The 24609-nt window shown below is 50.2% G+C and overlaps 2 protein-coding genes across 8 annotated transcripts in view; one reads left to right on the top strand and one right to left on the bottom strand.

The window, feature by feature from the left end:
- The window catches only part of SNRK (SNF related kinase), a 56449-nt gene extending 43859 nt beyond the window's left edge, over nucleotides 1-12590 (top strand). For 4 of the 5 annotated variants that reach the window (XM_045798353.2, XM_087870038.1, XM_087870037.1 and 1 more), the window contains 3 exons: nucleotides 2377-2589; nucleotides 4813-4947; nucleotides 8736-12590. In XM_045798353.2, the coding sequence (XP_045654309.2) occupies nucleotides 2377-2589; nucleotides 4813-4947; nucleotides 8736-9927 (1540 nt within the window). In that variant the 3' untranslated portion in view covers nucleotides 9928-12590. The remainder of the gene's footprint in view (nucleotides 1-2376; nucleotides 2590-4812; nucleotides 4948-8735) is intronic. The other variant, XM_087870035.1, reaches the window with a different exon arrangement.
- The window catches only part of ANO10 (anoctamin 10), a 237082-nt gene continuing 223521 nt past the window's right edge, over nucleotides 11049-24609 (bottom strand). For all 3 annotated transcript variants that reach the window (XM_087870040.1, XM_045798360.2, XM_045798357.2), the window contains one exon: nucleotides 11049-22776. In XM_087870040.1, coding sequence (XP_087726166.1) covers nucleotides 22708-22776 — 69 coding nt within the window. In that variant the 3' untranslated portion in view covers nucleotides 11049-22707. The remainder of the gene's footprint in view (nucleotides 22777-24609) is intronic.

The following is a 24609-nucleotide window of genomic DNA, read 5'->3' as shown; positions in this document are numbered from 1 at the left end:
TTTCATCAGAGTTTATCCCATTTATATTTATTGTCTTCACTGAAAGGTGTAAATATATTTATGTTCTTTTTATATGCTTCATATTTGTCCTACTTTTCTTCCTTTTTTTTTTTTTTTTTTTTTTGTCTATTCCTTCTTTAGGATTGATGGAGGTTTTTCTTTTTCCCCTTACTTGGCTTTCTCCCTTCAGCTAGTTGGAAGTTATAGTCAATTGTTTTAGTGATTATCCTGTTTTAACACACACATACATATTTGTATGCTTAATTTATTTTAATTTTTTAAAAGATTTTATTTATTGAGGGAAAGAGAGCACATGAGCAGGGGTAGGGGCAGAGGGAGAAGCAGAGTCCCTGCTGAGCTTGGAGTTCCCTATGTGGGGCTTGATCCCAGACCAGAGCCGAAGGCAGATGCTTTAACTGACTGAGCCACCCAGATGCTCCCTGTATGCTTAATTTAATAAAATCGATAGTTAATGCTTAGGTTTATCTCCTCCTAAACAACACAAAATCCTTAGAACACTTTGCCATTCAGTATTTTTTAACAACACAAATTAGACAGTGTTATTATTCTGTATAGTAAAAAAATTGTCTAGAATTACCCAGATGTTTGATAAGAACTTTGTATATCCTTCCACTTGGGATCACATTCTTCTGCTAAAATTATACCCTTTAGAATTTCTTTGATGAGCATTTCTCAGTTTTTCATTGAAAATCTTTTTATGTTACATGTGCCCTTGAAAGACAATTTCATTGAGTGTAGAATTCTAGGTGTGGACAGTTGTTTTGTCTCAGGTTACTGAAGATGTTACCCCATCCTCTGATATGTCTTGTTGCTTTTGGGATGTCATCTGTTTGTGTTATTATTGTTCTTGCACAGGTGATCTCTCTCTCCTCAGGCTGCCCTAAGAGCTTCTATTCATTCTGCTTAGGATGTGTTCGGCTTCCTGGGTCAGGATTTGTGTTCCTCCATGAATTTGGAAAATCCTTAGCTATTATCTTTTCAAATATAGTTTCTTGCCCGTTCCCTCATTCCCTTTTGGAACTCTGATTGGATATATGTTAAGTATTTTCACTCTGTCCTCCTTGTCTTTTCATCTCTTCATATTTTCTCTTAGTCCACTGGTACAGGGTTATTTCCTTTGCTCTATCTTCCAATTTACTAATTCTCTTTGTGTCTAGTTTAAAAAATTTGTCCATTGCTTTTTTTTAAATTTATTTTTTAACAGTCTTTCGTATTTCAGGCTTCTCCATGTCTTAAACATTTTCAACACAGTTATATTCTGTGTGTGAAAATTTCAGTATTTGAAGACTTTGCATTCTCATTTTGCTATCATTTTTTTTTAGTCCTTTGTACTTGTTTCTTTTCTATTTTTTGATTGTGAGGTCATATTCCTTGTAATACTATGTGGGGAGTTCTTTTAAGTTATGTTCCTATGGAAAGGTTTTTGATTTCCTTCTCTACTGTAGTTCCTTAGGAACACCTCTAGCTTAGAACCACCTTAAATTAACTTCTTCCCTACATGTACCACACAGGTATCATTAATTTGGACCACACTTTTGTAAGGACCAGCCCGTGGCTAGAAATGAAATTCTTAGAAGAAATTTCCCTGCCCCACCTCCACAGCCAGTGTTGAGGCAGGCAGGTTTCCTTCTTGATATCTTAGCAGATTTGTTTCTCATTTCTCATTCACCCTTACACTGAAGCTGGGACCCTAGCTCTTTACGAGGGCTCTAGTTGTACTCCCTGCCTTAGTAGGCCCTACACAGTATATTCTATGTTGTACACTCCGTGTAGCTTTCAAAACCAAAGCAGAAGCAATCAGGTCAGAGGCTAGCTTTGTCATTTGCCTACTAAAAGTCCTGCTTTACTCCATTTTTACCTGTTGAGTATTCCTTCCTTCCTTCCATCTTTAGGTATATATGTATTTATTATTTTGCCAGCACAATGCACTTCAACATAATGTATGTTTAAAAGCCTGTGGCATTTTGATTGTTGCCCTCAGCATCACTTACTCTTCCTGAAGCAGAAGTTGGCTCATGTCCTGTATTTTGTATGTTATTGTTGATCATTATAGCTGGTTCTGGCATGCTACTAAGCCACAGTTAGTTCAATGACAGATGTCGATATCTAGAGCTAATTTGAGGTGATAGGAAGCTGTTTGACTTATCAGTATATCTGGCAGTTGTGATTTTCTATTTATGAATCTGATGGCACTAAATTTTCTTTATTCCCATCTGCTGTACTACCACCACCACTAGTGAGCCTCACGAAATTGATGGTATAAGTGTAGAAAACAGTTCTGATTTGTAAAATAATCCACTGTTACTAATCCCTGCCAACAGTTTGCTCTAACAGTGGACTTACCTTCCTTTCCAGCCTGATCACACGGATGCTACAGAGAGATCCCAAGAGAAGGGCCTCCTTAGAAGAGATTGAAAATCATCCTTGGCTTCAGGGAGTGGACCCTTCACCAGCCACAAAGTGTAACATCCCCCTCGTGTCATACAAAAACCTCTCGGAGGAGGAGCACAACAGCATCATTCAGCGCATGGTGCTTGGGGACATAGCGGACCGCGACGCCATTGTAGAGTATGTCAGCACTCATCAGCACAGGGCCACGGGTTTAGTATTCTTGGAATGGTCTCTCCTTTTAACCTGTCAGGGCCTGTGGACACTGTAATGCATGGAGTTCCCAATTGGCAGAGGTTATGTCATTTATTTCTAGAGTTCCTGGCCCAGTGCCTGTCTCATAGGTTTTATTGTTCTTTTGTTTTTATTTTTGTACTACTGAGGAAGTACACCTTTGCTGGGTGGTGTCAGCAGTGCTGTGGCCTCTTTCCTTTCCTGTAGGGGCGGATTGGTATCCCAGTGCCTGTCTTTTCCACAGCAGCATCTTCTTCATTGTCGAGTCTCTCTCTGTTCCCCACAGTGAGTGGGGAGGAGGGGGCAGACCACAGTCCTCTAAGTCAGGGGTTGACATATGGGGCTGGTCATTCATTGTTGTAAGGAAAGTTTTAGTGGGCCACAGTCATGCCTGGTGGCTTGGGGATTGTCATTGGCCACATTGTGCTACAATATCAGAGTGGCTGTGAGAGAGACCACATGATCCACAAAGCCTAAAATGTTTACTTCTGGCCCTTTAGAGCCCATGCTGCAGCAACCTGCAACCCACAAGATTACAAAGTTGTTAATTAAGTCATTTAAAACCAAAGCCAGTTTTTAAAAATCTAAGAAGTTTGGAATCAAGGATAATATAAAGAAGCAGTTGCTTTAATAATGATTTATTTTTATAAGAGGTCCTGTCTAGAAAATGATGAAGTGTTTCCACAAATGAAAAGTCAAAATGTTATTTAACCTGTTGAATGCAACCATCAGGTATGATGGAAAGAGGAGATACCCCGAGGAGGGTGGGGGCAAAAAACTCAGATTCAAAATTTTGGTTTAAATACAAATTTCTGCAGATTGCTAGCTGCATTATGAGTTGTTATGCTTAATGACCTAAATGAACAGGAAGAGCAGGACGCTTACTATGCCTGCCAAGGACGCTTGTTTTAGGAATGTGTAGAAAGTGATTCTTCATCTTAAGTGTGTAGAAGGCTATTTGTATCTCCCTGAATAGACTCAGTGTTCATAGCTTAAATACATGGAGTGGTGCCATTTAGAACTATTGGACTCATGTAAATTCAATGACAAATCCAAAGGGAGGGGCAGTTCACTGGTTCAGGTGACCCCATTTGCCTGTCCACTAGTGGGCAGGTGCACGGTGAAGCGGGGGCTGGGAGGCCTGAGCTTAGTCCCGCAGCTTGTCTCAGCTCGTGCCCGTGGCTTGCATCTGAGACTAGCTCCTCCGGAGCGTGATGCCTCAACTCAAAGACCATGGTTTTTGGTCTCCTCGAAATAAGCCAGTGATCTTAGCTGGTGCTCGGCTTAGGAAACCACTCTTAAGAGTCATTCTGAGCCCTGAATTTCATCTTGGGCTCTTACTTTAGAGTCTTGCACCTCCATCTGCCCTGCCCCCACTAGCTGTGACGCCCTGTTCATTTTGTGAAAAGGGATCCTTGTATTGCTTCTTTCCTAAGTGTTCATTATGCATTTTCACTGGAGTACAGGAAGTTTCTCGTCCCTATAGACCCTTTGTAGTGCTCCCGTGCAGCGCGCAGGCCAGCCCAGCTGAAGGAGAGCTGGCGGCCGCGTGCCCGGTGGGCGGGCTGCTGCCAGCCCCGGCCTGCAGGCTGGCTGCTCAGACTGGGTACTCGGAGCACCCTTTTGAAATGGATGAATGAATACATTGATTTTATTCAAAGAAGAGGCTAATGACGTGCTCTCAGTTACATTAATAATTCATTAAACGCAAAGAGCGTAAAAATAAAAACTTACCCTCATTTTTCTGATTGTTACTAGTATTTCAGTGCACATTCATACAGCTCATTTCATACTTCTGATGGAAGCAAGTAAGCCAGCTTAATGAAAATGAGCACTTTGACACAGATTAAAGTTTTGTATAATGCATACTTTCTTGGAAAGCGTCGTCATCTTTTTTATGCATCGAAAACTTGACATCCAGCTCAGCTGCTCTCAGCGTTTTGGATTTTCCTTACTCACTGAACATTTTTATATAGTTGTTGTTTTAGAATTTCATGAGTGATCTAAATAACTACTAGGTTTTTCTTCTTGTTTGTGTTTTTTCATAATTTTAATGATTCCAGGTCATTGGATTTCATTTGCTTGTACTTTAAAAAAAAAATGAGTTCTGCTTGTAAAAAAGCAAACTTGCTGACGTGGCTTACATTTATTCTCCCTTATTTTCCTTAGAGCCCTGGAAACCAACAGGTATAATCATATCACGGCCACTTACTTCTTGCTTGCTGAAAGGATCCTGAGGGAGAAGCAAGAGAAAGAAATACAAACCAGATCTGCAAGTCCTAGCAATATCAAGGCCCAGTTTAGGTGAGAAAAAAATCTTCACTGATTTTAGTAAGTTAACATTTTGAAATAGAGAACCCCTTTTAAACAAATGCTTCCTAACTCTTTGGGGCACGGGAGTGTAAGCAGTGGTGACAGCCTCTTTGGAGAGGCCACGCATGGGCTCTCCCTGCGTGGGAGTGTTGTTCCTTCATCACCAAGGGCACCTTCCTTCCTGGGCTCAGGGGAGAGGGGCTGTGGCTGCTGGCCTGGCCAGGAAAACATGTTTGGAGAAGCAGACTCAAGCAGAGTGTCTGTCAACTATTTTCATTAAACTCTTCCAGATCTTGTATGTATTAATGTGTTATTTTCTTTAAGTTTTCATTCCAGGAACAGGGCCAAAACCCTGTGTTACTTGAAATAGTGTTTAAGAACATTTAGGGCATTTCTGTGCCATGGTATTATCTCAAGATTTCAGTGATTTGACACATCAGCTAGTTGGTTTATTGGCTGCTTGACCTTGGAAGGTCACTTCACCTCTTTTTGACTCAGCTTCCTGGTCTGTGAAATGGGAATAATAATATATCCACCTGAGCTGGGCTGCACGTGTTTGCTGTCACTGTTAGGACTGTCTCACCCCTGCTGGTGTCTTTGGTGAAGTCGTGAGTGTGCTCTCCCCCGTTGTTTCCCCTTCTCCCCTCCTCCCACCTCCTCTTTCCCACCATGCTTTTTCTTCTGCCATGTTAGCTTTCCATTTAAAACCAAAGGGTGGAGAAGATTACATTTTTACATCACCACTGTGAAAGTTATGTAGAATTTATCTTTCCCTCTTCAGATAAAGTAATCCATGGAAGTGTAGTGATTCAAAACCAGAAGGGTGCTCCCAATTCTGAATCATTCTCTACGCTCCATATACAAATGTGTGGATATGTAGTAATAATAATTATATAAAATAGGCAGAAAGCCATTGGATTTAAATTACTTGCAGTCAGCTTGCCATGTGTAGGTTGTTACGTGGGGTGCAGCAACAGAGAAGAGAGAAGAAAACGCTCCTGGGTGGCCAGAGAATAACGATTTAGAAGTCCAGAACGGAAAGTGGACTTAATAGCTTCATCTCTACCCTGGGTGGAGGCGTCTGTACTGAAACCTAGGCAGAACGTGTGCTGTCTGTGTGGACAAGGACTGGGTCCCAGGGAGCTGGGGACTCGGGTGTAACACCAACCGGGAGAGTGACTCTGAGTGGTGAGGACATCCTAGTCCTGACCTGAGCCCCCCGATGGGAAAAAGAAGGGCCACCGCACATCAGGCCACCAAGTCTGGAGTCAGTCCAGCCTTAGAAAATGGAATATTTGGATTTGAGCTGTTTTCAGTGAAACAGATCAGAACTCAATCTAAAGTTGATCACATCTGTAAATGAGTTCAGTTGGTTATACCTTATTATAAAAGTTATAAAGCTCATAGAGGCTATGAAGGAATACCAGAGCCTTCCCTGAAGTTGTCCTTTTATCTTCCTGGGGATGCTGGAGTCAGGTGCTGTGAGGGCCTTGCCTCCTCCCCGGCCCAGGGCAGGTGGGGCATCTACTTCCTTGCCTTCCTTTTACTGTCACTGTGACTTTATTGTCAAAACCCCGGACCTAACTTAATTCTGTCGCTGGACATGCCTTCAGATCAGAGTGACCTGGGGCTCAGAACCCCGGGCTGAGTCAGGAGACAGGTGTTGAAACTAGAGCAGCTCCTCCGGGGCTGGGGGTAGGCAGGTGAGCCAGGGAGCCCCAGCTGCAGGGAGAGCACCTCCTCTGGGTTCTGCCAGCGTGGGCTGGAAGCTTGGTGTGGTTTGTGTGTTAGAAGAGGCCTCGTGAGGTCCTCCGAGGAGTGGACCCCAGCGCGGGCGGGCTCAGTGCCAGCATCCTCTCTGAGCCCGGGAAGTGAGGAGAATCACTGAGGCCAGACCGCAGAGGTCCAGCTGTTCTGCAGCGGCCCTTCAGAAGCTTCCTAGGTTGCCCTGGGGGGTGCAATAACCGTGGAACCCTGCCTACATGTCACTCACTGTCCCCCAGCCTGTGTGACCTCGGGCAGGCTTCTTACCCTGTCTGTGTCATTTCTTCATCTGTGAAGGGGGATGATCGTGGCCCCAGCTTGTGGAGAGGTTGGGGGGTGAAGTGCATTCATCCCTGTCGGGCTCTCACCACAGCACTGGCCCTGGTCAGCACTCAGGAGTGCGAACTGTTCTGTCCATGTGACTCATTTACAATTCTTGTTTAGCAACCTCTCCTCCCTTTTGTTAAGAGAAGCCGTAATTTGCTCACAGTGTTGTGGCAATGAAGTTGCTTACTGGGTTTAGCACAACGTTGAGCTCAGATGAGCGCTCAGTTGATGGGAGCTGTTTACTAGCTTGACTTACTCCTGTAAGTAAGAGCCGAAGTTCAGAAGTAGCCAGTGGAGGAACCAGGCAACCTGTTCTTGGGAGTGGGCTCTGAGAACGGTGTTGACTTTCTTTTCAGGTGGGGCGGGAGGTGAGGAGAAAAGAGTCTCTGCCCCATGCGGGCCCCCTCCTCCTGCACCGCTCTGGCGGGTCGGACACAGTGGGCACCCAGCCTCCCAGCCCAGGGCTCCCGGGCCGTTTGCGGGCGTGAGGGGTGGGGCTGATCTTTCAGGAACGTGGTGTGCAGTTCCCCATAGCCGCTGGCGTCGCCAGGGCTTCGTGTGTTTGTGTTGGTGGGGCACAGATGACTTGTCCAGAGACAGTTAGTGACCTCAGAGACATTATCCAACACTCAGCTTTTATAAACTACCAGGCAGTGACTAGCATAGATGGACCACTCCACTGACAGAGGAAATGGCTCCGAGTTGGGGGAAAGATGTCTATCGTAAATTCCTGTGAGTTTTTTAAAGCTATAGATTTAATTGGGTTTTATTTCTAGGATAACATAATTGGTGTGAAACAAAAGTGTCGTAGTGTGGAAGTGGCTATTTTAAAGAACTCTGGCATCTCCTGTTCACCTGGACAGAGAAGACAGTTAAGAATTCCAGAACAGGCTAGAGACTTCATTTTCAAGAGTTTTTCTTTGGATGCCAAGCAATGATCTTGTTACTTGGGTGACTCTTGACTGGGGAATAAAATCAAAGTTTAAATAATTGTGGATTTGCTACTTACTACACTTATGTGGACATTTAAAAATACATGTATTTATATTTAGCGTCTTGTGCTTTTTAATTGGTGAAGAAGACTTCTACGTATGCCTGTGTACATTGACTCTTCTTTGCAGTATTCTCATATTTAATCCACTGAACTATTTCCATTTATTTTCATAAATACCGAACTTTTACACCATCCTGTCGTATCTGGAAGACTGGGAATTTCAGGTGAATTATGTTTGTTTGGTTTTTTTTCAAGTGAATTTTACTAGCAAACCATAGATCTTCAAAGGTTGTGATCTAAGACCCAAAGGAGTGAAACGTGTGGTGTTTGGGTTTTGCTTTGGTGATCTCCCTTGTGCTTTTTAAAACTGTTTTTCTTGTGGTGTAAGACTCGTGTGGGAAAGATGGAGTAGCTCTTGGCCCCCTTTTCCTGACAGCTCTGATAAAGTTCTCATTCGGCTAGTAAGCCACACACTGAGCCGTGTTTCAGAAGCACATTTGCCCTGCTGGTGTCCTTGCTGATATTTATAGGATGTCGAATGGGTTTGCAGGGCTGCTGTTTCTTTTTTTTCTTTTCTTTTTCATGTATTTCTTTTTCTAGTCTGTGGATTTTGCCCCAGTCAGTGTTAAGTGATGTAGTTTTAGTTAAGTCTGCATATTATTACATGGCTTTCTGCTTCCGCTCTGTCACACAGGCAGTCATGGCCCACCAAAATTGATGTACCCCAGGACCTTGAGGATGACCTCACGGCCACTCCTCTGTCCCACGGGACTGTCCCTCAGTCTCCTGCTCGGGCCGCCGACAGTGTCCTCAATGGCCACAGGAGCAAAGGCCTGTGTGACTCGTCTAAGAAGGACGACCTCCCCGAGTTGGCCGGGCCGGCACTCTCCACGGTGTCCCCGGCGGGCTTGAAACCCACGGCCAGCGGGCGCAAGTGCCTGTTCCGGGTGGAGGAAGACGAAGAGGAAGATGAGGAGGACAAGAAGCCCATGTCCCTCTCGACGCAAGTGGTTCTGCGCCGGAAGCCCTCGGTGACCAACCGGCTGACGTCGAGGAAGAGCGCTCCCGTCCTCAACCAGATCTTTGAGGAAGGGGAGTCGGACGACGAGTTCGACATGGATGAGAACCTGCCCCCGAAGCTGAGCCGGCTCAAGATGAACATCGCCTCGCCGGGCACGGTGCACAAGCGCTACCACCGCCGGAAAAGCCAGGGCCGCGGCTCCAGCTGCAGCAGCTCGGAGACCAGCGACGACGACTCCGAGAGCCGGCGGCGGCTGGACAAAGACAGCGGCTTCACCTACTCCTGGCACCGGCGGGATAGCGGCGAGGGGCCGCCGGGCAGCGAGGGCGACGGCGGGGGCCAGGGCAAGCCGAGCGCGGGCGGCGGCGGCGCGGACAAGGCCAGCCCGAGCGAGAACAGCGCGGGCGGCGGCAGCCCCGCGGGCGGCTCGGGCGGGAAGCCCTCGGGCACGTCGGGCAGCACGCGCCGCTGCGCCGGCCCCGGGCCCGGCGAGCTGGTGCAGAGCCTCAAACTCATGAGCCTCTGCCTCGGCTCCCGGCTGCACGGCGGCGCCAAGTACCTTCTCGACCCGCAGGGCGGCCTGTCCTTCTCCAGCGTCAAGGTGCAGGAGAAGTCCACGTGGAAGATGTGCATCAGCTCCGCGGGGGGCGCGGGCCAGGCCCCGGGCGTGGGCAGCGTCAAGCTGTTCTCTGAGCGCGTGGCGGACAGCAGCGCCGAGCTGGAACGGCTAAAGAGCAAGAACCTGAAAAACAACGTGCTACAGCTACCTCTGTGCGAAAAGACCATCTCTGTGAACATCCAGCGGAACCCTAAGGACGGGCTGCTGTGCGCCACCAGCCCGGCCAGCTGCTGCCACGTCATCTGACTGGGCCCGCGCTGGCCGCTGGCGCGCTTCCTGCTCGGAGCGGTGAGGACCGGCTCACTTCAGTGTTCTCTCTTTGGTTTTCCTCTCGTAGAGTGGGCGTTAGGGGCACTTATTTATTACCTTTTCATTTGTTCGCCTGGCGATGTGACAATGCATGGTCTTTGTGCATGCTGCTAGACACTTCTTTTCCAGCCGAAAAGTCTGTTGTGTAATTTTTACATTTATGATTTTAATGTGGATGATCAGGATTAAATTAAAATGTATATTTGGAACCTAATATAAATGGAGCACTTAGAAATCTGATGTTCTGCACTTAATCTAGAGAGAAAAGATGCTTTTGTTTCCTTGTGAAAAATCTAAATTCCTGTCCTGACCTTCTGTGATAACGGAAACTCCGTGCTCTGAGGCACACTCCGTGGTGTCGGAGACAGAACCAAAGCAATAACGTTGTGATGCCGACGGGCCTGGAGCCTGCGAGCTGGTGCGTGCCCAGCCTTCCGAGGCCTGTGGGAGCAGAGTACAGCGAGCGTCTGCACTGAGAACCTTAAAACCATGATTTCAACATACCCACACCTGTTTGTCTTAAGCTATAGTGTGAAAAAAAGTTTGGGCTCTTAAAATCGAACTGAAAACGATTTTCCTGTTTTGTACTAGGTGAGATGACGTACTTAGATTGATAAGGCAGCTTCCCCCGCGGTGGTAAACGGCAAGCAGACAATCTTCTCTTGCACTGTGACGAAGTGAACTGATGGTGTCTTAACGCCACTCCTGGAGTGTATGGTCAACAGAACCGGAAGATGCTCGGGTAGATTCCTTCCTGTAGGGCACACCCCGGGCTTCCTGTAAAACCACGTAGGTAGAAGAAACTGCAGGGCCTGATGCGGAAGCAAAGTGCACACAGAGGGCGGCAAAGTCAAAACCCTAGAAATTAAAAAAAAACCTGGGATTTGATTTTTAGGAGTTTGGTAATTAGATTGTCTCTTTTGTTTTTTCCATTCTGTATCCTTTAGCTCAGTAAGCTATGAGATTTGGCCGATCAAAAACCCGTAAAAGAGCAAAATTCACACATACAGCAAACAAAAATGCACAAAGCCTGCTTTGTTCTTTTGTTGTCGTCGTCGTTTTGGTTTTTGCTTTTTTTTTTTTTTTCTGGAAGTGTTTTTCACTTTGCCTTCCTGCCAAAACAATAATCAAAGAACTCTTGCTTTAAACTTCCTGTACAAAGACTACTTTTGACCAGATAATCATCTTTCATGGCATTTTATCTTGTAAGACGCAGTATATTGCAGATTGCTAATTTTGGAAGGGGCCAGATGCTACTTTTTCAGGCTGCGCCCTGGGGGTCTTCAAAGCAGTGCTTATCCACATTGGTGATAGGATGTGGCTGGGCCAGGGTTGGGGGAGGGGCGCCTTCCCACACTCAGCAGCTTTCCTTCACGTCCTCAAGTGACAGTCACTTTGTAGAGCGGGCAGAGCACCAAAGGACTGCATTCCATTGGTCACGGTTTCTCCAAGTACACTGACTCTGCTACTTAGGGTTCATAGATTTTACTCCGAACTCTGAATTTCACAATATACGTGCTAAACTAAGATGATACTTAAAATACTTATTTTACTTTCTAGACCTAGGCTAGATATGTTTTAAGCTACAGCTCTAGTTCTTTGTGATATTTATAATTGAAAGCTACCAGAAAAGATGTGTGGGTGAAGCCATAGAACATATTTGCTTGAAATTCTTGAGCAGGGATCTTATAAAGGGCCAGAAATAAGATGTGTGGTTCACGTAGATAGTGAGCGTAACATCTGTATTAAACGTAGGAGAGAAGTTTATAAAGGGCATTGGCAATAAACTCTTTGTTGCAGCTGTTTTCCAAGTAATGTAAATACTTTTTCCTGTGATTATGTATAGCCTTGGAATGGCACCTTTTAACTAACCCATACGTGTTCGGTTTCCAATGGTTTTTATATTCCGATGTATATATGGTGCTCACTTTAGGATCAGCAGTGTTGACCGTCTATGCTGCAGAGCTGTATTATAGCCTTATTAGTTGTGTGTGGTTGGTTGACCCTCGGGGTACGCAGATGTTAGTCTGAGTGGCGTCTTACTCATTTGTTCATAAGTGAATGGTTGTGCATGTGTTGTATGTCCTAGTATGTCGTCACATAAAAGGGAGGGAGCAAATAACCATTGCATTAAGATAATATTGGACCAAACTATTTACTAGCTCTAAACAGTTTCTTGTACCCCTTAACCTGTCTTCAGAAGTTGCATAGAGTTATAGTAGTGTGTAAATTAAATATTGTGGAAAAACAATTAGTCTTGTATTTTTCTGTATGTGTGTGTACATATATTATATATATATACACATATATATATATATATATATAAAATTATGTACTTCTGGCAATTCTATCTGTATTTAAAGATGTGACAATCTTGACACCGATTATAAGAATAGCTGTGAGACCGAATCAAAGAAAAGCTATCCCTACCAAGTAAGAATTGATGTGTGTTAAGAGGGTACAGAATTATCAGCAGATTTGGTCAGTTGCTTCCACTGCTGGTTGATTTTCCTCATTGTGTAAACATTGACAGGTATGTGACAAATGGGAAAAAAAAAATCCAAATAATAAAGTGGCATATTGGTGTTCAGCAATATAAACCGCGTCCCCTGTTTCTGTTTCTTGTCCTGAACGCAGCCGTGTACGGACCCAGCCTGGGTGACTCACAGCTTGGCACATGCCGTGCACCTGCGCTGCCAGCTGTGACTGAAAAAATAGCACTGGGACTGTTCTTGCCTCGAACTCATGACCGCAAGTCTCAGGTGGCCCCGGGACTGCCCATTCATTATGCTTTATTTCCCCAATTCATCGCTTCCCTCACCATACTCCCAAATAACGGAATCAACTGAAGCCGTCAGAACTGCCGCGGACTCCCGCTTCACACTCCCACCTTCGTCTGAATCCGCATGCCCTGCCCTGTGTGATCCCGGGGTCGCTTCCTTTACTCACACCTTGAAGCTTTATGGGGATGAGTGAGGCAGCCGCGAGGACTACTCATTCTCTTCTTTCTCACACCCTCAGTCTTTGCCTCACTGCTAGATCATTCCTAACAGCAAACAAACATGACTTTATTCCCCTACCTTAAAGAGATGTCTTTGTTTTTCTCCTCTTTGCTCTTTGAACCCTTCCAGTTAGGTTCTTGCTGCTGTCACCCCACCATAACTGCTTTGCTCAAGGTCAGCAGTGACCTCCATGTGCTAAAACCAGTGGTCAGTGTTTAAAACCAGCTTTGAGATTTAATCTGCATGGCACATAATTCACCAGTTACACAATTCAGTGCTTTTCACTGCATTCTCAGAGTTGTGCAACCATTACCATAAACCCAGAAAGCAATCTGTACCTGTTTGCACTTCTTCCCTTCCTGTCAGCTCCCCACTGCAGCCTTAGCCCCTGATGACCACTAACCCCAGCAGTCAACTTTTAAACCATGGTAGCGTTTGATGAGTTGGTCACCCTCATAAACCTCCCATTGTTCCGGGCCCCACTTCCACCTCACTGCTCTTCATCCCACTGGCTCCTCTCCCAACCTCTGAACTTGGAGTATCCCAAGGTTCATTCTTGATCCTCTGTACTTCTGTCTCTCAGTCATCCCATTCAGTTTAACATTCACATGCTGATAGAACCCAAAATATATATTTAGCCCACCTCCCAGGAACACCAGATTCCAACAACCTGTTTGACTTCTCTACATGGATGTGTCTAATAAGCACCTAAGTTTGTACATGCTCAAAACTTAAACCTTCCCTTCAAATCCTCACCTTCCTAATGCTTCACATCTCATAAATGGTGGCTCTAAACCTTTTGCACAAGAATCTGGGTATCCTTCCCTCTGTCATTCCAATATCCAAGCTATCAGCAAATCTTACACACCATTCAAAAATTGACCAGTTCTTACTGCCTTCCCTGCCATCATCACAACTGGACAACTGTAAGTGCCTCCTGGAGGGTCTTGCTGCTTTTGCCCTTGCTTTCTCTTTTCTGTTCTCTGTATAGTAGTGTGAGTGGTCCTTTTAAAAGCTAAATCATGTCATGTTTCAATGAAACGTGTTTAATTTCCAAATATTTGGGGGAACTTTCCAAAATACTAATTTCTAGTGCAGGTCTGTTTTGGCCAGAAATCATGCTTTGTATAATTTAAATCTTTTAAAACTTACCAAAACTCTTCTAATGGCTCAGCTAATGGCCTTTCTTGGTGAGTGTTTTTGTGAGTGCTGGAAAAGTGCAGTTGTTGGTAAAGTGTTCTCCACATGTCAGTCCCAGTTGCTAATTAATGTTAGTCAAGTCTTCTATATCCTCATTGATTTTCTGTCTCGTATCAGTTAGTGAGAGAGGAGTATTGGAATCTAGAATTGTGGATTGGCCTATTTCTCTTTTTAGTTCTATCAGCTTTCCTTCATGAACTTTGAAGCTTTGTTGTTAAGTACATACACATTTAAGATTAAGTCCTCCTGATGGACTGATCTTTTTCATCATTATGAAATGTTCCTCTTTATCTCTGGTAAATGATTCTTTGTCATGAACTCTACTTTGTGTGATACAGCCTCTCTAGCTTTTTCTTTGATTGGTGGGAGTATTTCTTTTTCCATCTTTTTACTTTTAACTTATCTGTGTCTTTATATTTCAAGTAGAGTTGTTTTGTTTCGGGATTTTTTGTTTCTTTTTTATAGTCAGCATATAGTGGGGTCTTGCTATTTTTTTCTAATCTGCAAATCTTTGCCTTTTATTTGCAGTATTTTAGATCAAGTACATTTAGTGTAAATATCAACATGGTTGAATTTAAATCTACCATCTTTCTGGTTTTCTATTGGTCTCAGCTGTTTTCTTGTTTCTTTTCCCCTCTTTTACTGTGTTCTTTTTGTTTGAGCACTTTTTATTGGCTTATTGGTTGTGCATCTTTAATTTTTTAGTGGTTGCTATAGGGATTTATATATATGTACACACACACACATATGTGGATGGGCATATATAGAAATATAGCACATTGTATTTATATATTTATGTAATATATATAACACATAAAATATAAATAATATATGTATAAAACTGCAGTCTGCCTCATGGATTGTAAGAACCTTACAACTGTATTTCCACTTTTCTCTTTCTGTCCTTTGTGCTATTGTTGGCATACATTTTATTTTTATATATGCATAAATATCTTTGTTTTAAATTGTTTTCTTTTTAAGAGATAAAACATAAGGTTAAAAAGTCTCTTTTACCTACATCTTATTTCCAGCACTCTTCATTTCTCTGTGTAGATCCACTTTTGGTATTTTCCTCTGTTTCAATGAAAGGTGTTTAATTTTTATACAGTGCAGGTCTGCTGACAATAAAATCTGTCAGCTCTTACTTGTCTAAAAAAGTATTTTTACTTAATTCATGAAGGATACTTGCACTGGGTATAGAATTCTGGGTTGGTTTTTATTGCAAGGCTGGACAACACATTTTACATTTTTTTATTCATGTAAAAGTGTTGGTTTTCATTTTGGGATTCAGTTACTTGGAAGCAGGTAGATCCTTTGGGGTTTTGCTTTTAAAGTGTGTTAGGACAGATCCAGAGCTGTCTTTGAACTAATTTGACCCGCACAGAGACAATACCTCCCAAGCACTCCAATGAGGTGACATGTCACTCCACTGAAGGACACGCCAGACTTCAGGGTGCCCATTTTCCTTGCTGTTCCCCACAGCTACCCACTGGGCTCTGGGGAGGCATAGATGAGAAGGGGGAATGGGACTTGAGGCCTCCTTGAGCTAAGGGGACTGAAGCAGCTTGTTGACTGCCAGCCCATTGTATTTCTGAGGACCCCTGATTCCAGAAGTGAGCACTTAGTGGGAGCCCCACTCCAAGCAGGGTGTTACATAGGTGGAGAAGGTAAGAGGGAAAAAAACCTGAATCTTGGTCCTTCTGAGTTCATAATGCCCTTGAGTAAGAAATGAGGATCTAAATTCGTACCAGATGGAGATCAGAGATGGTGATGTGTGGCAGGGCACTGCTGGAAGGGTCTGGAGAGTTCCAAGGAGGGCGAGCCTGGGGAGGGAGTCAGAGTTGCCTGCCAGGGATGGAGAATGAATAGCTGGGCAGATGCAGATCAGCAGCCCCTGCAGGTGCTGGGAGCCCGCGGTGGACTTTGCTGAGGGAGAGTCCACTTGGCTTCTTGGCTCCTTCACCCTTTCCCAAGCACGCTAGGCTTTCTGTACGGGAGGACTGCAAGAACCGGAGGCTGGGGGTGCACAGCTAGAGGAAGCGGCGCTGGGCGTAAGGCCTGCATGAAGGGGAAGTGACGCTGATTCGGTGCCCGTCGTGTGTGGCCTGTTGTCAGCCCATGCCCTGGGCTTGGAAGGGCCGCCTCGATTTACTGCTCTGCTCCTAGTTTGTTGTCTTGAAATTCTTAAAAACTTTCCAGCGAGGGTACCACATTTTCATTTTGCACTGGGCCCCTTGGGTTCTGCCCCTGGCTGAGAGATTCCTTGCAGATCTGTAGTCCACAAGTACGGGAGGTCATCTCAACCCTGAGAAGGGGGGACTTTGGCGAGAGCAGAGACCCTGAGGGAGCAGCAAAGGCCAGAGACAGGAGCCCAGGCCACCTCCAGTGTGGGGATAAGAGAGAGCATTGAGGAGGCAGAGAGTGGAGACCACGGACTACGAGGCTAGCAGGTGAGCCTGAGAACTTCTTGCTGAGGCCGAGTGGTCTGTGCATCAGCTCTGAGCACCAGAGACTCCCCCAAGCTTGTGGAGAGTGAGGTGGAAGCAGGTCCTCGGAGGGCTCTCTGAGAAGTATCAGGAGTGAGGCGGAAGTGGTAAAGTGAGCGTGCGGGTGTCACTTCGATGTTGCCGCGCTGAAGGACGGGTGGGCGGCACACAGGCCCTGCCTCACCGTGTGGGCCCTGAGGCTCAGAGACTTAAGGGGCCTGCCCAAGGGCACACTACACCTGCCCAAGGATCTGATCCCAGAGCCCACTCCTCAGGTTGCCCACCTGGATGGGGAGAGGTGAGACTGGCCTTTGACATTACCTTTGACCTTGCGGCACCAGAGAGCAGGGCAAAGCAGTATTAAGCCTTGTCCTGTAAGGTTCCACTTTAAATCGCACTGGGGCTCATACCGGACCTGTGTATATGCATCTTGTTACCTTTCTAACGCCTGAGGTTTCCAAACTCAGACATAGCGGGTCCTAGGGGACCGTGGACCTGTAGGTGAGACCAGGTCGGGCAGCTCCTCACACACCTGGTGAGGCGAGATCGTTTAGAGCCGGGGCCGAGAGCTGCTCTCATGACATTTCCCCAAGAATGCCAGCAGGGAAGAAGTGTCTCTCCATCCCCAAGATGCCCGTGGTCTGTGAGGAAACCGGACCTCCGCCTGTTTGTGTAGAAAGCCCGGCGACACCCAGACCGGCGGACACGCGGTTTAGGCGGAAGTCCGCCTCGTCCGTGGGTAGATTCAGGTGGTCAGTGCAAACCCCGACCTGTGCGCTTCAGGCGCGGCGCAGACACTTCCAGCTGCTGGGCGGGCCGGGCCATCGGGGGGCCCGAGGGTGAGCAGCGCCCCGGCCGTCGGCCCTGCCCTGCTGCGGGGCTCCCCGGCGGTGCTGAGCTGCTCCATCTGTGACAGACACAGCCTGTGGGGCCCGTTTTCAGCCTCGCGTTGTGAGGTCGGGAGGGGCAGAGGTCACCTTGAAGGGGCTCACCAGCCGCTGGCAGTGGGGAGACATAATTGGTTTCCCTTTCTCGAGCCAGACCGCTGTGTAAAGGGAGGCACGTACCGCGTCTACACGGGAGCTGCCTTCCGGTTCATTATTCGGCACTCTACCGTGATTTCCCAGGTAGGTACTGAACAGCACCTGCAAGTGAAGATTCGGCCTCCAGCTCCACGCTCGGGGTTGGCTGCGCCCAGCGGGGCCCGTTGGGGTCTGGGGACGGCTGCGGGGTTCTGCTCCCCACGAGGGTCAGCAGACCTGGACTTAACCCGGCTCTGCCCACTGAGTCCTCCCGCCTGGGCCTCGGCACGCCGGGGGTAAGAGAGAGGACAGTGAGGGGGGTCGGGGCCACGTCCTCTGGGTGCCCCCTCTCCAGTCTAGAGAGGAGGCCACGGTGTCTGCGGGCCGTGTGTCAGCAGCGTGATCTGGGCCGCACACTCAGGGCCAAGTGCCACCATCCCTCTTTCACTTGTTTAATAACCACGTGTGGCCCACATCCCATCGGCAGGCGGGCCGGCACCCCCTCCCTCCCCTGAACGGCCCGAATATCCCGGGAGCCTACAGAGGGCCGGGGCAGATGGGGAAGGCCTCTGGCCCCGCACGCACGACTCCTCTGCCCCCGCTCCTGTTCAGGCAGCACGGGGACAAGGCGGGGGAAGGAAGCTGGCTCCTTCCGCAGAGAAACCAGACAGGCCTCTGCCCTCGCCATGGTTCTCGGACTTCGTGGGCTCGGCATCCACCGCGGCATCTTCAGAGCTGTGACCCCTGGGCCAGCCTGCCCACATCGTCTTCCTCAGGCCGGGGTGCTGGGCCAGCCTGCCCACATCGTCTTCCTCAGGCCGGGTGCTGGGCCAGCCTGCCCACATCGTCTTCCTCAGGCCCGGGGTGCTGGGCCAGCCTGCCCACATCGTCTTCCTCAGGCCGGGGTGCTGGGCCAGCCTGCCCACATCGTCTTCCTCAGGCCGGGTGCTGGGAGCAGGGCCTCCGCTGGAGCAAACTCCAGGTGGTGCGCTCCCAGGGGGTGTGAACCCACTCTGAGCCCCTGAGGCCCTGTGCTGCTGAGCAAACGCCAGCACCATGAGACCCCGGCCCTGGACACACCTTGGGCGCAGCCCCCGGGCTGGCTGGCAAGACCTCCTAACTTGGACTCTTAGAAACAGGACAAGCAGTGTCCCACAACCTTCCCGGGTGCCCACTTTTGCGTGGATGAGACCATAGATGGGCCTCTTGCCAGGACCGGAGAAAGTGTCTTCCATCCCCTGGGGAAGCCGTGGCGGACGAAAGGATGCTGCCAAGCTGAAGGATACAGCTGGCCTGGTTCGGGGGCCATGTCTTTCCTCCAGGCTCGGGTGGCCTCCTGGAGGTGCTGGTGGCTCCAGTCTCAGGCCCCCTGCCCTTTAAGCCACCTTCGGGTGAGCATGGGGGACAGGGAGGGAAGCCTGGCCTGCTTCCTCAGACTCGGCCGTGCTGCCTGCTGTTGGCCAAGAGCTGGTGCTGGGGACTGTCCTCACGGAGCCATGGGATTCTTGAAAGAACTCAGCTGGAGGACGCTGGATCCCAGGCCTTCTTCCTTCTGTGTCTAGTTTCCTGCCGGAAAAAGTGTGGGAGCTGCAGGGGTGAGGGCTGAGGAGAGAGTGGGTGGCGGGCAGCTTGGTGCAGGCCACGGTACAATCCTGGCAGATGTGGGCCCACGGGAGCTGTGGGGAGAGAGCCGCACTGCTGGGGGAACCCCGTGGGCCTCAGCTTCCCCAACTATAAAAAAGAACAACATGAGGAAACTGAGGCCCGTGGGAGGTATCAAGGAGGGCTGTGGGCTCCTGGCCTCCAGCTTCATCGTAGGGCTGGGTATCCCTAACCACTGGCTTTTGGCTTCCTTTCCTAAGCCACTAAGATGAAGATTGGTCCTCAAGTCTGAGCTTTTGAGCTGCTGGTGAGGAGTGGGACAGTGTGGCCCTCAGGAGGGACAGGAGGTCCACTGTCTGACCCCCTCTCCCCAAGGCTGCTGCCGGGGGCTGGACTCTGCCAGCAGAAGCCCAGGCCTAGTCATAGGGACACTCCGGGGTTGCCGTGGCACCCGTGTGGGGCACGACAGCCCAGCTCTCTGTTGGGGGTGCCCACTAAATGTCAGAGCACAGAACTAGAGGTCATGCTGGTTGTGTGGGGGAGTTGGGGTGAGGAGTGAACCAGGCCTCCGCCAAACAGCACCAGGGTCAAGGCCCACCGACAGTCCATGGGCTCAGCATATTGGCGCCTCAGAGAGCTGGGTGGGTGGTGGGGAGAGTCATCCATGGGGAGAGACCACTAGGCGCCTTCATGGTGGGGTGTGCAGAGCCTCCTAGAGAGTCGGGGTAGCAGCCCCTACCCCTTTCCTGCCCAGCAAGGGCTGTGGTCCCCCTGGGGCTGAGGAGCATTTCTGGGCCTGCCCAGGCGGCGGCCGGGCTGCTGTCCTGGAAAGCCAGTGGTGACTGGGCTTGGAGTCCACACACTCGGGTTCGGCCTCCTCTGGCTGACCACAGTGTGGGCAGCCCCTCTGCCGGCCTCTGCGAAACCCAGGGCTGGCCTCCTGAGGCTCTGCAGCCCTTTCCTGCATGTCCGGGCCTGATCCACCCATTGGGAGCCGTGGCTGGGTCCCCTCCTGGTGCTGTTCCCTCCTGGAACAGCTGGGCTGGGGCTGGCACTCCGGCGTCCACGTGTGTCAAGGCAGGTGGGTGCCTCCTCTCTCACCCGCTCTGGGTGCTGGGCAGGCTGGGGACATGGGAGCAGGGAGCTCACTTGGCTTCTGTCCTCAGGGACACTGGGAGGACTGGGGAGCAGAGAGGGGAGGTCTGCTTGGGCGCAGCCGTCAGGAGGCCTGAGGCAGCCGACACGAGGTGGGGCAGGGGTGTGGCTTGGGAGGCCAGAAACGAGAGAACAAGGGCCAAATCAGTGGGCAGAAGAGCGGAGGGAGGTGAAGTGCAGGCACGGGCCAGTCAGGCTCTGGAGCGGGGTGTGCGGCTTGCGCAGGAGAAGGGTGTCCCTGTCCGCTCAGTTAGGAGGATGAGGGACTACAGAGCGTGGGACCGTGAAAAGGCCTTGGCACCTCCCATGCCCACTGCTGAGCACCTGCTGTGAGCCAGAAGGCACAGAGCAGCTCTGGGGCCAGCAGACCTACACAGCACCCCTCCCACCAACCTCCCTCTTGACACAACCTGGCAGATCCTACATCCAGCCTCCACGTCCCTGTGGCCCCAGTGGAGGTGGGTCCTGTGTGTCCCGGCCTACCCCAGGGGCACCGTCTGCCCCTGCACGGCCGGCTGCGCTCTGGTTAGGCACTGTGCTCTGCTGAGTCGTACTGAGGAAGGATACAGGGAGGTTCCCGGGAAAGACGGTCTCGAGTGCAGGGACCCCTGGCTCTGCACGGGTGCCTCACAGTGTGAGAGAGGCCACCACTCAGAGGCAGCTGTGAGCCCATGGGCAGGGAGTTGAGCTAACTCCTGTTCACAGCCAACACCTGGGCAAGACCAAGAGCTGGGCCAAGGACCCCATCTACACTTTCTCCTTCCCCGGCAAACACGGCACCCAGGCTGGACAGTGAGGGAGGTCCTGGGGACTCAGCTCAGGACCACAGCGGTGGCTACCGTTCACCGGTGCTCCGAAATATGAGCATGGTCCAGCAAGTATTTTCAAGCATGGAACCACCACTGGATAACTGGGCCATGGAGGGCCATAGATCAAGCAGGGGCTGGGTAGAGCCAACCCAGAGATGTCTGCGCTGGCAGACTTGGCGGTCTAGCAGGACCAACCCGACAACCCTGAGGGCAGCTGGGGGCGTCAGGGCTCCCAGCATACTATGCTCAACAGGCCTGTTGAGGCCACCTCCACTTGGAGGTGAAGGAGAGAATCAAGGCGCTGGGACCCAAGGTAGACAGGTCTAGAAGCTAGAAAGTCCTCAGCCCTGCCCGGCTCCTCTTTCCCTTGTGGAAGGAAGGGCCCGCGGGTCTGTGGTGCACCGGCTGTGAGGAACAGGGGCCCAGGCAGGGAGGCCGAGCTTGACAGCTGGCAGGAAAAGGGAGCCAGGCTCTGCCCTCCTAGGTGGTCCCCATGGTTAGACGTGGGTAGACACGGCCAGGGGAGAAGCCTGAGCTCCAGAGTTACTGCCTCTGTGCCCGTGAAAGATGTGCACGCAGCCTTCTGGGCACAGGCAGGGGTGGATGGCAGCCCTGGGCAGAGGCCCTCTTCCGCAGGGGTGAGCCCAACCAAGGTGCGGGGTGAGGCAGCTGGCCCTGAAAGCAGCCCCCGTGGCCCTTGCCAGTCCCCACGAGGGGGTCAGGCTCCAGCGGCAGCAGAACCTCCCAAGAACTGGCTGGGCCTGGCCACAGGCTTTGGAAGGGGCACACAGGTGCCTGCCTCAAGCGGAGCTCCCCCCAGCTCCCCGCCTCTGTGGCTCCCCCTTTAATGACCTGACGCAGGGCTCATTTCAGAGGAGGGCCAGTTCAGTCCACGTATGGTAAGTAGGAGTCAGAGAGGTACGTGTTGCCTTTAATAGCTTCGTTACTATGGTTTTTGTGAGGAAAAGGGTCTGTTGACATACTGCAGAACAGGACCAGGCAAGAGGCATTTAGAGCTGTCCAGGTGCTGGAAACACTGCCTGGCATCCCTCCCTCTCAACTAGGCTCAGCAGGAAGCCCCTGCAGACTGGCCCCCCGCTGGTGGCGCAGCAGGCACAAGCCCGACCTGTGACCCAGCCCACAGGGCTGACCATCACTGTGAGGGGCGCTCAGGGGGCAGTGGCCCACTGCGAGCAAGGCTCTGGGCCAAAGTCGGGCGGCTGCAGTGGGTGGGAGGGAAGAAGCAGGCCCGGTGGGGGACTGGGAAGGGCTGGGTCTCTGCTGCCCTCGCCGCCGGCCCTAACCAGGACACCACAGAGGGGAAGAGGGTGCCTGCTGTGTGGTGTCGCTTCTCGTGGCCACGCACCGGGTCCGGGTTCAGGGGCCGCCTTGTTGCTCCAGGAGCCCCTCTGCCCTCGCTCAGGGCGGCCCAGGCGGGCACTCAGGCCTCCTCCTCTTTATTGCCTTCCCTCGATTCCTCCTTCAGGTTCTGGGCCATGAGCTTCATTTGCTGTTGAGAGAACACAGGACACAGGCTGAGCCAGGTGAGCCTGCTCGGTGGCCCCCGGGGCGGGGGGTGTGTGTGACACAGGCTCCCACCCCCGCTGTGAGAGGCCCTGGGTGATAGTGTCCCTTGAGCTCCATCAAAGCACACTCTGCGCCCCGAGAAGCCAGGTGCTCTGACACTGAGGCCTCCTGAAAGTGCAGAGCCCCCACTTCGGACCCTCCCATCTCCTCAGATGGGAGCCACCAGGTGTGCTGGGAATGCTGTGCTATGGGAACTACAAGCACAGCAGGAATTCTACAGATGCAGAAATGAGAAGCAGCAGCTGGAATCTCCTCCTCCCTGGACCCCCAGGGCAAGGGGGAGGGGAAAGGACACAGCAGGGGGCCTGGAGCACTGACTTGGGGCCAAGTTCTTGCTCTGTGCCTGTAAACTTGGGGACCCTGGAAAGTGGACCTCTCTGAGCCTTTGTTTCCACATCTGCACGCTGGGAGCCATGGGGCACATTTTGCACGGTGGCCATGGGGTTGTACATGACGTCCCTGGCCCACAGCAGATAAGCCAAAACAGCAGACATTTTCACCAGCCCTCTGTCCCTACAGCCATAGGACCATCTCAAATCATGAGGCCATCCAGTGCCATTGGGGACATCCTATGAAATCTCCCTGAGAGCCAGGCCAAGACAGACGTGCAGCCTGCCAGGCTCACAGGGAGGTGTCAGAAGGAGCCCACAGCCAAGGACAAGGCCGCTGGGGGTGAGGAGGTCCTGCTGCTCCCAGTCCTGGGGTGCCCCCCGCCGGTCTCCGAGGACCCCCCACAGCTCCCAGCCCTCTCTGTCCTGTGGGTGCTGGAAAACATGACTATAGCTCTGCCATGTTGAAAAAAATAAATAACTCCTTTGGAATTTGGCTTAAAATACACACGCTGATTTTTGATAACAGTTATTTACTTCTGGGAAAAACAAAACTCTGAGCACAAACACTGCCGCAGCTCCAGGTAGCTGGCTGCCCCTCGCGGCAGCCCCAAGCACCACGCGGGGCTGGACACAACGCCAAGCTCTCTCTGTTTCAGGGAGAGGAGTCCCATTCCTAATCTCTAATCCAAAGCCTCTGCCCCCTGCTTCAACCCCTTTCCCCTGTGAGGCCCCTTTAGCTCTGCAGTATCTCGGGAGACCCTCTCCACTCCGGACAGTCACCGTCTCTGAACCTGGAGGCTGCCCCTCTCCCTGTGGGCTGCGGAGGGGTCTGCCTGGCTCCTGCTGGTCCACACACAAACAGGCTTTAGGGGATGGCTTTTAATGCAGAATGGGGCCGGTGGGTCTGCCGGTGGGAGTGAGTGCTTCCTGCATGGGCCACAGCATTTCCCAGGCCTCCCTAGAGTAAGCCGTGGGCACGGGAGTCGATCCCAGCCTCAGGCTCCACGGCTGCGATGTCTGTACAGCCTTTGGCCTGCAAGGGTGACGGTGCCTGTCGGATGTGGTTCACAGACCTGGAGAAGCAGACCCGCCAGGCCACACGAGAATCTCCCAGAAGTTAGGTTTTGCATCTGCTCCCTTTTCTGCTGCTACTAGCACTTCCTGCCCTCTTATGAGCCCACTTCCCACGTTAACTGCTGATGTAAAATATCCTCATACAGGAAAACTGTGCTATTTCAGCCCAGATTCACCGCAGACTCCTCTAGCTGGTGTCATTTAATACTTACAAGACCTTTTTAAATGTCTTTTTATGAGAAACAGAATATGAATCTATTTCCTGATTTGACAAGTAGCCGTAAGAAATTAAAGGCTAAATAAATTTAACTAAACCAGAACTAGAATGAGGATAAAATATTCCCTAGCGT

The sequence above is a fragment of the Ursus americanus genome, chromosome 20, assembly GCF_024610735.1.
Source record: "Ursus americanus isolate L20-20 chromosome 20, mUrsAme1.1.p, whole genome shotgun sequence".
NCBI classification, from domain to species: Eukaryota; Metazoa; Chordata; class Mammalia; order Carnivora; family Ursidae; genus Ursus; species Ursus americanus.
The sequence above is the reverse complement of the archived record's forward strand: the minus strand, read 5'-3'. Positions and strand labels throughout refer to the sequence as shown.